Source organism: Amphiura filiformis, chromosome 5 (assembly GCF_039555335.1).
Source record: "Amphiura filiformis chromosome 5, Afil_fr2py, whole genome shotgun sequence".
Taxonomy (NCBI): Eukaryota; Metazoa; Echinodermata; class Ophiuroidea; order Amphilepidida; family Amphiuridae; genus Amphiura; species Amphiura filiformis.
The window spans coordinates 38,282,982-38,296,005 of NC_092632.1; the positions used below are offsets into that span (position 1 = coordinate 38,282,982).

Consider the following 13,024-nt stretch of genomic DNA (forward strand, 5'->3'; position numbering starts at 1 on the left):
CACCCTGTACGAGCATCCTATCAGATGTAGTAATTATTGTAACTATTAGAATCACTTTGTGGAAGTTGCAACAAAACATCATTGACAAAAAATGATGTGATATTTTGCACAGTGCCAGTTTGTTGTCCAGTTTCTCCCATTGATGTATGTTTTGTGAACATATTGAAAAAGTTCTTTTAAAGGAATCACCAGTTGTTATTATAGTTAGGCTTAGTTCTTGTAAACAAGATAGATTATATAGTGACAAGAATTATTTGTAATCTATTTAATATTTGTATTCTGCAAATGTACATGATGTGTAAAATGTATCAAGATATCAATATTCCCAATCTACTATATAGCAAAACAAAATGTTCTGATATAAAGCTATCATGAATGCATCAATCTATAAAAGAAGCTATAATTTGCCCATAGGTAATTAATTTGTGTATAGTTCTATTTGTAGCCTGTATTCTGTAAACTTTCAGTGGATGTAAAATATACTAATATTTGTACTCAGTTGTGTTCATTACAATGGGAGCTAAAATGCTTGTCGTTAGGTACCTGCAAAATGGGTATGTCACAACGACCAATATAAACCACTTCGGATACATGTTATTCAAAGATTGGTGGGTCATGTGTGCATCCTGATGTCAGTAATATTTCCATAGTTACAAGAATTGTATTGAACCCAAACCTCAACAGCTGAGTGAATTAATGATATGCTAATTATATGGCTATCCGAAACTAAATCTTTCTGAGTATTTGATGAGAATGCTAATAAACGATTTCAACAAATAGGAAAAGGAAAAAATGTCTGCTTTGGCGGCTCTCAAGAGGACCACAATTGACACAGATGGTCAAAAATTAGCAAAGGAGGTCTAAAAATCTAAAATGAGGGGCACAATATGTCATACTACTAGGGAGTAGCTTGTCATTATGTACCAATTATGAAATGTGGTATGTTTTTTTGCATAAGTAGTGCAGTATTCAGATGTAAAATATATACATATTTTTCATGTTTATGGTTTACATGTGTATAATTGTATTGATTGAAGTACAATGTTTATAGTTATTTACATAATAGTTTTGGTTTAAATAGTTCTAATAAAAGTCATTGCGATTTTGTTATCTCAACTTTGTTCTTTTGTTTTGTTTTAAATGATCCTTTGGAATCACCTCGAAGTGAAAATGCTGTTGTTTTATAATTAGTTCTAGTGATTTGAACTTGTGACACCTAAAAATCAAAAGATGGCTTTTAAATTGAGATTCCATCATGATTTCATGTGAAAGAGTTGTGTATAGAAGACATGGGTCAAAAAGGGAAGGCACAAGCTTATCACACATTTCGATTACAATTAAATGTGTATTGATAGAATGGTATTGGTCTTGACACATCATCAATCATGCTAGGAATATATGGGAGCAAAAGATGGGAAGTTGCCACAAGACTTTCCATGGTGACTTTGACAAATCAGCAAAGTCATCATGGAAGAAAATAAAAAATCGCTAAGTGGCCATGGCTATCGATCAAGAAGGAAGCCACATTCGAAATGGGCATGGAAACTTTACCCATCCGGCAAAATCAACAAGGAAGGAAATAAAAAACATTACAATCGCTGTGGTTGTTGATTTGTTAATCTGCATAACAATAAAATGTTATCATAACCTAATAATAATAATAATACAGAAGATAGAATTATGGCTAAATTTTTGGAAGAATGAAACAACTTTTACAGAAAATGGACAGAATTTTAGGACCGTATACACTGGTGCCTCTATTTATTTTCAATTTTAATTCCTACATCATGTTTATTTATTCATCTATTTATTTTCCAAATCATCCGCTACTAAAATAACTTTACCATGACAAATGCGCACAAAGCATACACAAATTTGCAATGGAAATGTAACACTAGAATGGGTCAAAATAATGACAATTTGTTTGTCCAATTCCTTTTTAAAGGAATTTTTATTTAAAATTCATGTCTGTATCAGTTACATATTCTCTCTGAAGTATTTGAAAATCACAGTAAACAAAGTTTGTTTTATCTGATCCAGAAATTGCACTTACTTGTGTACATTTCAGCAACACTGTTGCCTTTATCAACACTTGATGATGAGAGATTCCTACTGGCAACCGACGCTAGATGTATCTCCAGCACTGGTCTTAGTGTTGCAAGTTGATTTACAATCTACTGATTTTCTTGATCCCAGTTTTAGAAACTCATCAAAAATGTGAGATAAATGATACTGTCTGTCGTCTCTATACAACAAACTTACTGAGTTTTATCCACCCGTGAATTTGTTCAACCATATTTGAAAATCATTTGTCCTCCCACTTCACAAAGTGCAGCAAATGAATCACACAGATCCATCAATAATCTATGCATTTTTATAATACAGTAAATGAACACACAAAACATTAACATACTTGCGAGCTTGTCCCTGTGGATCAATCATCAGTGGCCAGCGTTGTCCTTTCTTCACAAAGATGGCATTTTCTGTTGAATGATTATCTTGAGGAAGACCTTCATTTTGCCATTTTCTTACCTGAAGGAGATACAAAATAAATTTCTTGATTTATTTGATATTTCAAACATTCCAATATACAAGGTTTGTCTGTAATCAAGCAAAATGAGCCATTTTTGCACTCATTAAAGTTACATTCATTCATTTAATTATATTATATTAAAGAGGGGTGAACCAAACCTGCCTGGTTATCAAATTAATCAGTGACAATGTTACCTCTGTTAGCACCTGTCAAATTCAGAGGTAATCTTGTCACTGAATAATTTGATAGCCAGGCAGGTTTGGTTCACCCCAGAAGAACTGCTCTGGCAGGGATTCCCCTTTAAATATATATTGGAAATTCTCTGAAATAAAATATGTTCAGGAGTCAAGTTAGTTCAATCGATAAGGCAATGCAGTCAGGTAAATTTGTTCTCATGGAAAAATGGGCTATTTCAGTTGAAATCCATACATCCCTTATGGAAGACACAAGCTTAATCTCCCACACAGGGGAGTTACCTAAATCCATCCCACCCCAGGATCTGCACCTGATCTAGATTTAGGCTTATTTAGGTTATAAAGATGTCTTCTTGTATAATGCTAAAACGTTAAAAATGGTGTCTGTTAGACCATAGTTTTAAGCCTAATGATGCCCCAGTTCATGTCTTGTCTTCTGTCTCATAAAGGGGATATCAATGCTTGTAGTGGCTGCGGAACCAGGGCAGGCAGCCTCAAATAATTTTGGTGGGGGGACTCAAGTACCCTAGGCCCCCAATAATCTAAGGTAAAATTCATAATTTTAAGGTAAAATTCATAATTTTAAGGTAAAATTCATAACCGGAGGAGTTACCCCCTCCCACACCCACCCCCTTCAGCGTTTCACATCTTGTAGCAGGCCAAAAATGTGGGGCCCCTAAATATTCAAAATCTTCTGGAGCCTCTGCCTTAGCCATATGGCTATTTAAACATTCCTCTCAAAAGAAAAATAAAAAAATCATAATTCTTTATTTTTTAATTCTCTTTAGTTGTAGTTTATTTCTTAATAAGGTGAATTGAAAAATTCAATTTGAACCTGGGTAAACAAACAAACAAACAAATTTATGTTATGACAAAAATATTCTCAAATGTGACACTGCCTGCTTCTTTCCTGATCATGTCATACTGCCACCATGCCCTTTCATGCATGCATGATAACACCTTGCGACATTTTGACCTCACATATTGCATGAACTATGTGGGAGGTGGGAATTCCCTGTATGTATTGTAAAGCATACATGTACATGTAGTATTGTGTAGTTTTCACTCAGCCTCACATGCAGCTACCAGAAATACAAATTACTAAATCAATTGGTCCATTTTTGGAAAGACTGCTACTTTGTGCCGAATATTAAGTACTACTACTAGTGAACAATATAAAAACCAATTCTTCTGCTTCTGTTTGATACTGTGAAAACACCTTCTGGAACTTAGCACTCACATAGCTTCACATATGAAAAGATACATGTAGAGTCTTAAAAGACTCTACATAATATCTTTCATCAGCTAGTCATATATTAAATCTTCCATGTTATGGCTAGTTCATTAAGCAAGAAAATAGACCAAAACTTTCTTCGCTGTGGCATCTGTCTTGAGCCTTTCAAGAACCCACGAGGATTACCTTGTCTCCATTCCTTTTGTGAGGAATGTTTAACACGATGGGCAAAGACAAACAAGAAGGATAACTCCAGAGTATTGACTTGTCCAAACTGTATGAGACCAACTAAAATACCAGTAGAGGGGGTTGAAGGATTTCCAGCTCACTTCCTGGTTAATGGTTTACAGGAAACACTCAGCATGGAAAAGGTAAATAACACAAATTAACCACTGTTTTGTCTCTAATCCCTCTAATAATAAAAGCCCCCCATATTTTTTTTCAAAGAAATGCAGAAATATCCATGCCATACCATGTGAGTAAGCTTAAATAAAACTGGCATTTGTTGTTTGCAAATTGGAGTTCATATAATATTAATGCACTTGTGTTGTTACCTCAATAGAATTTTTTAATAGAGAATAAAAGATGAGCATTTTTATTATCTTAATACTAATTACAGAGTGTCTGCCCGCGCGCTATCGCGTGCGCACAGTGCGATTTGCGCTATCGCGTGCACGAGGTGCGTTATCGCGGAGTATCAAATAATCAGTTATGGTAATGCCTATAATCCGTTATATTGGCCTATATCCAGATACCAATTTCGGGGTCCTCCAATGTGGTAGCAGGACAGGGCTTGGAAGAGGCGAACGATGGGTTTCCAGATTATGTGTACGGAAGTAAGCGTCACAGCTACAAAACAGAGTTGATTAAGTTGTGTCAAGTTGGGTCTTGATCATTGAGAGACATATATCGTACTAGTTTAAAAGGTCAGAGGTAACGGGTGTTGGGTAATTAGAGATAGGCCTATCACAAGAACCACCCAATCTGAGAAATGCGAAATCTAGTTCTATACTGCACCAATAGAGTATCCTTACACTTAGAAAAATAATCACAATTTCCAAACTGAACAATATTGGGGTAAATTTGTTTTTTTAATAGATGCACTATCTAATCCTGCACATTATGACACCACATTGAATCCAATGTGACTTCAAGAAGCAAAGTTACAAGCATTTGATTAGACAAAGGTCCAGTTTTAAAAGTGACAAACTGGCCTATTCAAAACTCCAAAGACTAGACATGGTTTGAGAGTGGTGAACGGCTAATGTATGCGTTTGGCTTTAATTTAAAACAAAAAGAACAAAAGAAAACTGAAACAAAAGAACTGACAAATAAAATGAAAGTTATGAAAAGTACAGAGAAGTAAAAATTGAAATAAAAACTGCTTTAAATAACGCTTCATTGAAGAAACTGTGTTGTCTCTTTGTTGCGTTTGTTGGAATCTTTTTGCGCCTTGTATAGGCCAGTTTGTCACTTTTAAAACAGGACCTTTGTCTATTCTATTGCTTGTAACTTTACTTCTTGAGGTCACATTGGATTCAATGTGGTGTCATAATGTGCAGGATTAGATAGTGCATCTATTAAAAAACAAATTTACCCCAATATTGTTCAGTTTTGAAATTGTGATTATTTTTCCAAATGTAAGGATACTTTATTGGCGCAGTATATATAATAATAGATGGTTGAAATATTTACATTATCTGTCCAAAAACCATGATTTTGAAAAAAAAGTCATGAAAGGAAAGTTGTTAGTGACCTTCAGACCTAAGAAGTTTTTCTTGTTACAAATATATTTGGTAACATTATAACCACATATCTATTGAAATTTGACCAACTTCACACAACAAATTTGAAAATGATGGACGAAACATTGGGTACTATTTGAAGTATAAGTGCTACGGATGTGACCGTCAAACAAGGAAAACCATTTTTGATCAATACGGTACACCGGTATATAATTAGAGGTCATTGTCTCTCTTTCTTTAAAAAAAACCAACAAAAAACAAGCAGAATAATACTCATTGTAAGATTACTATATCTTTATTTATCTTTTTGAATAGTGTTTTGAAAAATACATTAAGCATTTAGCCCGATATCTCTGGTTCAAATCATAAATCAATAGCTGTAGGCCAATCCCGGGGGTACTCAAGTTTGGTTTTGGTAGGGACGTGTCGCTGAGAATTTGAAAGTGGACCCATAAATATACCAATTTTTCAAGAAATTTGGACCCATTGATATACCAAAAGTCCAAATTTTCGGCCGAATTTAACCCAAATTGTCCTAGTTTTTACTAATTTTCCTAAAATTTTGGGAAAATTTTGAAAATTTTAGCTAAATTAACGAAAAATTGGGCTATTTTCGAAAAAATTGAGAAAATTTTGAAAAAGGACCCATTCATATACCAAAATAGGCTTTGAAAAAGGGTCATTGATATACCAAGAGGCTGAAAATGCTACCCATATTTGCGGCACGTCCCCGTATGGTCATTTGTACTGAGAACCCCCCCCGGGAGGCCAATATAGCTCTCAATATGGCTCTCAATTTTAATCGTGCCTAACTTTGAAATGGACTTTCCCTTTCAAATGTTGGCTGGTCCCGATTTATTTTTGAAATGTGGTCAAAATTGAATAAAAGTCAACATGAAGAAAACGTTTTCAAAATGTTGCCAAAAAATGTTGTTAGGTCCGAGGTCCACTAGATTTTTTTCAAATAAATAAAAAAAATCAAGTCTCTAAGTTAATTGGACAGACAGTTAGCTTGATTAGGCATATTTTGAGGACTGACAACTTCCTGAATTAAAAATTAAGCCTTTCGGCCACCTTAAAGGGCATATATATGTTAATGTTATGAGGACAATGAAAATAACTCCTTTTTTGAGAAAATAAGTCGTTTAAAATTGATATTCCGCAAAAACCAACTGTAAGCGGTGAGTTCCTTCGAACGCTAAAAAGCACCGTACGAGCCAGCATTTTACCAACACAATTTGTCATTTTTCAGGAGAAATACAAATAAAAAAATTGCAACAAGTGTCAAATGGAGTTAAACTTGTTTTTGCAATAGATATGCCCTTTAATTAAAACCGGAGTCTCTGAGCTTGTGAAAAATTGAAAAGTAATGCAGAATGTGTTTATCTATTTATTTATTTATTTATTTTTTATGTGCCAGTACAGTTTTGGGACAAGCATTTTGTGCAAAAAGTATCCAATGTCTGTTGCAAATGTTGGAAAAGTAGACAAATAAGGTCACTGCTACAAAATAATTCTTCTCTGTGTTGAAAACTTAAAAAAACTTGTTAAAAACTTGAAATCAGACAGGAATTTTGAGCTTAATTTTCGCCTTTTTATTAATAAAAAAAAGACAAAAAATTGTCAAGTCTTGATTTTCAAAGCGGCACACAAATGATTATACTAATGCGCGTGGCAGCTTTGAGACTCACTTTTAATCAAGGTGGCCTTACACCCTCACTGCATATAGTAATCTACAAGTGTGCCAAATATTAAAGGGAAAAAAAACCCTCTTTTGATTCTCCACAGGCAACGGATGATCTCTCCAAAAAGTCATGTGACCAATGCGAGGAACCAGACAATGTGGCTTCTGTGTACTGCCAGGACTGCAAACATTATTTGTGTGAGTCTTGTCATAATTTTCATGCAGCATGGAAGTCTATGAAGCACCATACAGTGTTAACAGTAGCAGACAAATTATCTGGAGAAGTCAGCATTTCTTGTGTTGAAGCACAATATTGTACTGAGCACGATAATGAAGAAAAGAAATTCTACTGCGAAACTTGCGATAAACCAGTCTGCAGAGATTGTATAGTCTTAAAGCAGTGCTGTCGCGATCATGATACGGTTACTCTGAAGCAAGCAGCCGACAAGAAATTTACTGAATTGGAGGAGGAGATAACGAAATGTGATAAGAAAAAACAAGAATGCCAAGATGCTATAGATAAAATTGAAGAGATGGAGAAGAAGCTTTCCACTTCTTCTAATCATGTCAGACATACGCTTAAGATAAAGAAAGCAGCTTACATGAAAGTAGTAGAAAATGTATTTAATAAGGTTGTAAGTGATGTTGATAGGTTGGATTCAGAGCAAGCCAGGGAGCTTACTGAGAAGAAACATAATCTAACAGAAACAATGGCGGAGATTGATAGCACAAAGGAGATGGGACAAAGCCTGATAGCATCAGGTTCCAACTCTGAAATGATGTCAAAATACACATCTGTGTCTTGCTCCGTGCAGCAGATCACTCAGCAACAAGTGGACGAGGTAGATGAAAAGATGTGTGACTCCATATGTAAGATTCCAATACCGGAGTTTACCATAGCTGGTCAACAATGGAATCAAATAGGACAGATACCTATATCTGATACCTCTTATCTAACGGGAATTGCTGTAACTTCCGATGAAAAGATTGCTGTATCTAACTATGTAATAGTTGACATGTTATTCTTTGGGTCTGCAACAGTCAAAGTGTATTCTATGTCTGGGGACATACTGCATACATTTAACCACTCTTCTTCGTGTGTAAGCATTACTTCTGATGATGTATATGTAATCCCTAGTGTTTCCAATTCTTGTAAGCATTACAGTAACAAGTACAAATTACTTAATGAATTTGAAACAAGAAGTGTATATGATCAAATATGTAAAGCAAAAGCAGTTACTGTAGATAAAAATGGGTGCATTATATTAGGAGTGACTTATAGTAGCAGGGATGATTTTGTAACATATAATCACACAATATCAATCCATTCTAGTGATGGAATACTCCAAGCCTGCTTTTCAACATCCATTTCACCATACAGTCTTGCTGTAACATCTAATGAAGAGATTGTTATAGCAAATGGCCAGGACACACTTCAATTATTACACTATACAGGCAAATGTCTCCAAACCATTGAGCCTCCTCTTGAAGTCACTACATGGAAACCCACGCATGTGTGCTGTAGTACAAAAGATGATGTGTTTGTGGTGAATCAGGGTGATCTTAAGGCCATATATAGGTACACAGCAGGAAGAATGTACACAGGATGTGTAGCAACAGAGGTTAATAACCCTTGGGGTATTGCAATCTCTCATCATGATCACAAACTTTTTGTTGGAGAGAGAAAAGGCAAGTCAAAATCTGTAAAGATATTCTGTAAAAAAGGTGAATACAATAAATTTTGAAACAGCCCCATATGGTGTGTGAACATCATCAGGTTTCTGGTTAAAGTCTAGTATCTTTGGCCAGGCCAACTGGCCAGGTTTGTGCAGTAACTAAATACCAGCAATTACTAAATGTAGTAATCCTAGGATTTGGACAGGTAATGTCCTTACATATTACAATGTTCTTTTAGACTGGTCAGGACCTCTGCGAGTTGGACACTTTTATTATCATGGATTATAGATCATGGAGAACAATACAATCACCTATTACAAATGCAGCAGCATGTCCAGGTATCAGGTGAATGCAATTGCTCTTGGAGGAGATTCTAATCCTTGAAAAATGTGTTGGGACACTTGCTGCATCATGTTCATTGTTTTCCTCGCCAACCTGTATTTTTTATTTGGTATTTTTCAAACCATGTTGAGCATATAACTTGAACCCTCCTTGAAGCCATATTCCCCACCACACCAACCACCATTGACAGGCCAGACAATGTGGTTGACGATATGACTCCAATGAACATTGTACGGGGGATAAGGGGTCAATTTGAATGCCTGGTAGTAATTGAATACCTGAGTGGAAGAAGGGCCCAACTCCAATTTTTTACAAAAATGAGTTAGACCCAGCATTTTATTGCCAGTAGACTGTTCTTCCTTGTGTATGAAAGATGAGCCAAAATCCACTCTCAAAATAGTCTTCCATGTACACTTAATCATGGTTTTCATGGAAGAAAGGCCCAACTCCATGGAGTTGGGCCCTTCTTCCACAAATATTGGGTTAAAGATGAATTTTGTTCATCCGTGAAATCTGCTTTTCACTGCAATAAACTTTCTTGCTAACATATTACATGCTTCTACTTGTGCAATTAATGGATAATTATCAAATTGCTGTAGCTATTTTTAACATATCTGCTTACGGAACTGGCACTTGCAGTATGTTAGTGGAAGAAGGGCCCAACTCCAGCTCAGTATTAAGACCTGTACCGTTGCCATGTAAACATTATATATAATTTCGAATGTATGTAATATTGTATGTTCATGTACTAAAGGTCCCTTGAAAATGAAAACATTCTGTCTATAAAACTTTTCCAAATATTAAGTTTTTCTTAATATCTCAAAAACAGTTTTGATGGAGTTGGGCCCTTCTTCCACTCAGGTATTCAATTGTATACCAAGACTTTTTTCCAGAATTGTCTGAGATCCAAATGATATTAGCCTTCTTGCTTTGCATTTGTTAATACCATTTCTAAACCGGTGCATTGATTTCAATAAAATTTCACCACGAATCAGAGGAAATCTTAATATTCTAAGAGCAATAACAAATTTTATAATACACTGCATAGTTTTATACATTACACCAATGCCATTTTCACTGTGTTTTGGTCAAATATTCGGCAGCTTTAGCTTTACGAAGACATAATTTTTATATACTAAAGTTTGAAATGAAATTTTTAACTTCTCGGTGTCAATCATACATTATTCAAATATGTCTTTAAACCATCTTTCACACAAAATGCAGTAAAGGAATATTAGGGAATGGTCAGAATTAATTCACATAAAGGTCAACATATTTGTACATTTACGACAATTTCATATTAAGTTGTCACAAGTTCATTGAAATGAAAAGAAATCATGCAAAACTATGTCTACTCCAATAACACAATTATGAAAAGTTAAGGGATGGGGGGGCAGTCAGTAGATGAGGATAAAAGCTTATTATCCTGAGTAGATGAAAATGTTAGGTCTTTTGGGAAAAATATGTATCTTCAACATGAAAGGTCAACATTTTCAAGTACATATCATTACATTTATAAAGTTTACTTCCAGCACTGGGACTGTTAAATGTCAAAAATATCAATCTTATAATAATTTGCGATCAGTCCCAAGTTCGTTTTTTATTTTGTTTGTCGTAAAGGCTTTTTCAGTTTTGTTCGAATCATCATGAAATTCACACTGGAGATAAATTATAAAACAGGGAATGCAATAAACTATATTCGGGGGAAAATTGGTCAAGAATTGACCTCTAAATCTGTAAAAAATAGATTGGGTATGAGGTTGCCTTGCAAAATCTTGCATAGATGTCATATCTCGCAGTTACTAGGGAAATCCAAACAAATGTGTCTTTGGCGTGCGCCTCTACACAAGCGATTCCGCGCGCGTGCATGTGCTAGGATACACACAGGGGAGTCGATAGGCCGATGTCAAAAAAGGTACGGGTATGTGGGTTATAAAAAGAAAATGAAAACAGGAATAAAATAGGAAAGAAAGAAACTAATCAGGAAATGTAAGAAAAAAAGAAGCTAAAATAAGAAACTCAGGAAATATGAATTTAAAAAGCTAACTGAGAATTGAATTAAATAAATAATATAACACGGAAACGGGAAATCACAAGGTAAGCATGCTAAGCAGCAAATAAAAAAGAAGCTAAAAGGGGAATGTAATAAAGGACAAATTTAGAAAATAACGGAACGGGGTTGAATAAATAAAAAAACATGGAAAACGGAAGCTAAAATAAGAAACTAATCAGGAAATATAAATTAAAAAAGCTAACTGAGAACTGAATTAGGGAAATCACAAGCTAAGCATCCTAAGCAGCAAATAAAAAAATAAATAAAAAGCTAAAAGGAAAATGTAAGAAAGAACAGATTTAGAAAATAACGGGAACGGGGTTAAATAAATTTAAAAAAACATGGAAATCAAAAGCTAAGCAGCAAAATTAAAACAAAAATGGAACAAAATTGACCCATGTAGAAGAAACTCAAAAGAAAGAAAATAGCTAAAAGGAAATGTAGGCCTAAGGAGGGCCAGGTTTAGATAAATAAAATTTACCTTTTCAATGATTCTACCTGTTCAGTAATTCCTCCAGTTTTAGTGAACGGAACGCTCCCATTTAATCATCTAGCGGGGAAGCGCGGGTATCCCGCTAGTTTGCAATAATTTGTCATAAATTTTGTATTATTCTGTCGGTCCGTGCCACGTCACTTCCGGTTGATGATGCGACTCACGGTCGAGTGAAAACAAGTCCCTGATTCGATTTTTGTTGATGATTTCTGTCATTGGTGCTATGTAAATTTCGATCGCATAAATAGTCAGTGGAATCAAACAACCGTTTCTAAGTCTTCAGAGTGGAAGAAACTTACCTGATTTACCGCTTATATACTGACAAACTTAAAATTAAATTCCATGGTCGAAAGTGTTGTTTTTTCCGAAATTGAATGTCACTCCAACAACATCGCTATGTAGCCTCCTTCACAGCCGGTTTCTGTTGTTCATAACAAACCGTGAGCCACATGCAGTTTGGGCCTGAGACTAGAGATAGCCCGGATGTTGGACCGACAGAATACCACAAATTTAAAAAAAAAAAAAAAATTATTTGATATCAGGACATTTCTAGTATTCAGAATGCAATTTGGTGTATCTGATGTGCTCTCAGATACCACAAAAAATACTGTGCAAATGATGCTATCCAATCCCTTAAAAAAATCTGGGGGGAAGTTTCAAATATCCAGAAATCCATTAAAAAATCTAGAAAAATCACATCCTTGCTTTATAGGATTTTTTCCAACTAATAGTGGGACTATTGTAACAGGGTAATACAGTAATCCTAACATACTTACAGTATTTGCCTCTGTCATAGCCCCAATGAGAGTGAAATTCTCTGATACAGGTATCTCCTTCTCTTTGGCTGCCTCCAGCCATTTAGATATCATGCTTCTTCTATATGTTGCTGTAAAAGCACCAAGATAAGCAATACTTGCTGCTGATATGAGGGTATCACCCAGTACACCCTGTAGCTTGATCTCTAAATCTTCCATGGATTCCGCCCAACGGATCTTGGTGAAAAGAAAAACAAGAAATATGGATATTAGTAAGTGAATGATCTATGAAACAACAACATGCTGATGCCTCT

At 35.1% G+C, this 13,024-nt stretch overlaps 2 protein-coding genes across 2 annotated transcripts in view; one reads left to right on the forward strand and one right to left on the reverse strand.

The window, feature by feature from the left end:
* Window positions 1-13,024, reverse strand: part of LOC140153093 (dynein axonemal heavy chain 6-like) — a 156,243-nt gene that overhangs the window by 41,381 nt on the left and 101,838 nt on the right. The window contains 2 exon segments of the mRNA XM_072175712.1: window positions 2,414-2,532; window positions 12,732-12,947. Coding sequence (XP_072031813.1) covers window positions 2,414-2,532; window positions 12,732-12,947 — 335 coding nt within the window.
* LOC140153089 (uncharacterized) lies at window positions 3,980-9,685 on the forward strand. The gene is made up of 2 exons (XM_072175709.1): window positions 3,980-4,332; window positions 7,495-9,685. Exons 1-2 carry the CDS (start codon window positions 4,060-4,062, stop codon window positions 9,133-9,135), a joined length of 1,914 nt encoding a protein of 637 aa, XP_072031810.1. The 5' UTR covers window positions 3,980-4,059; the 3' UTR covers window positions 9,136-9,685.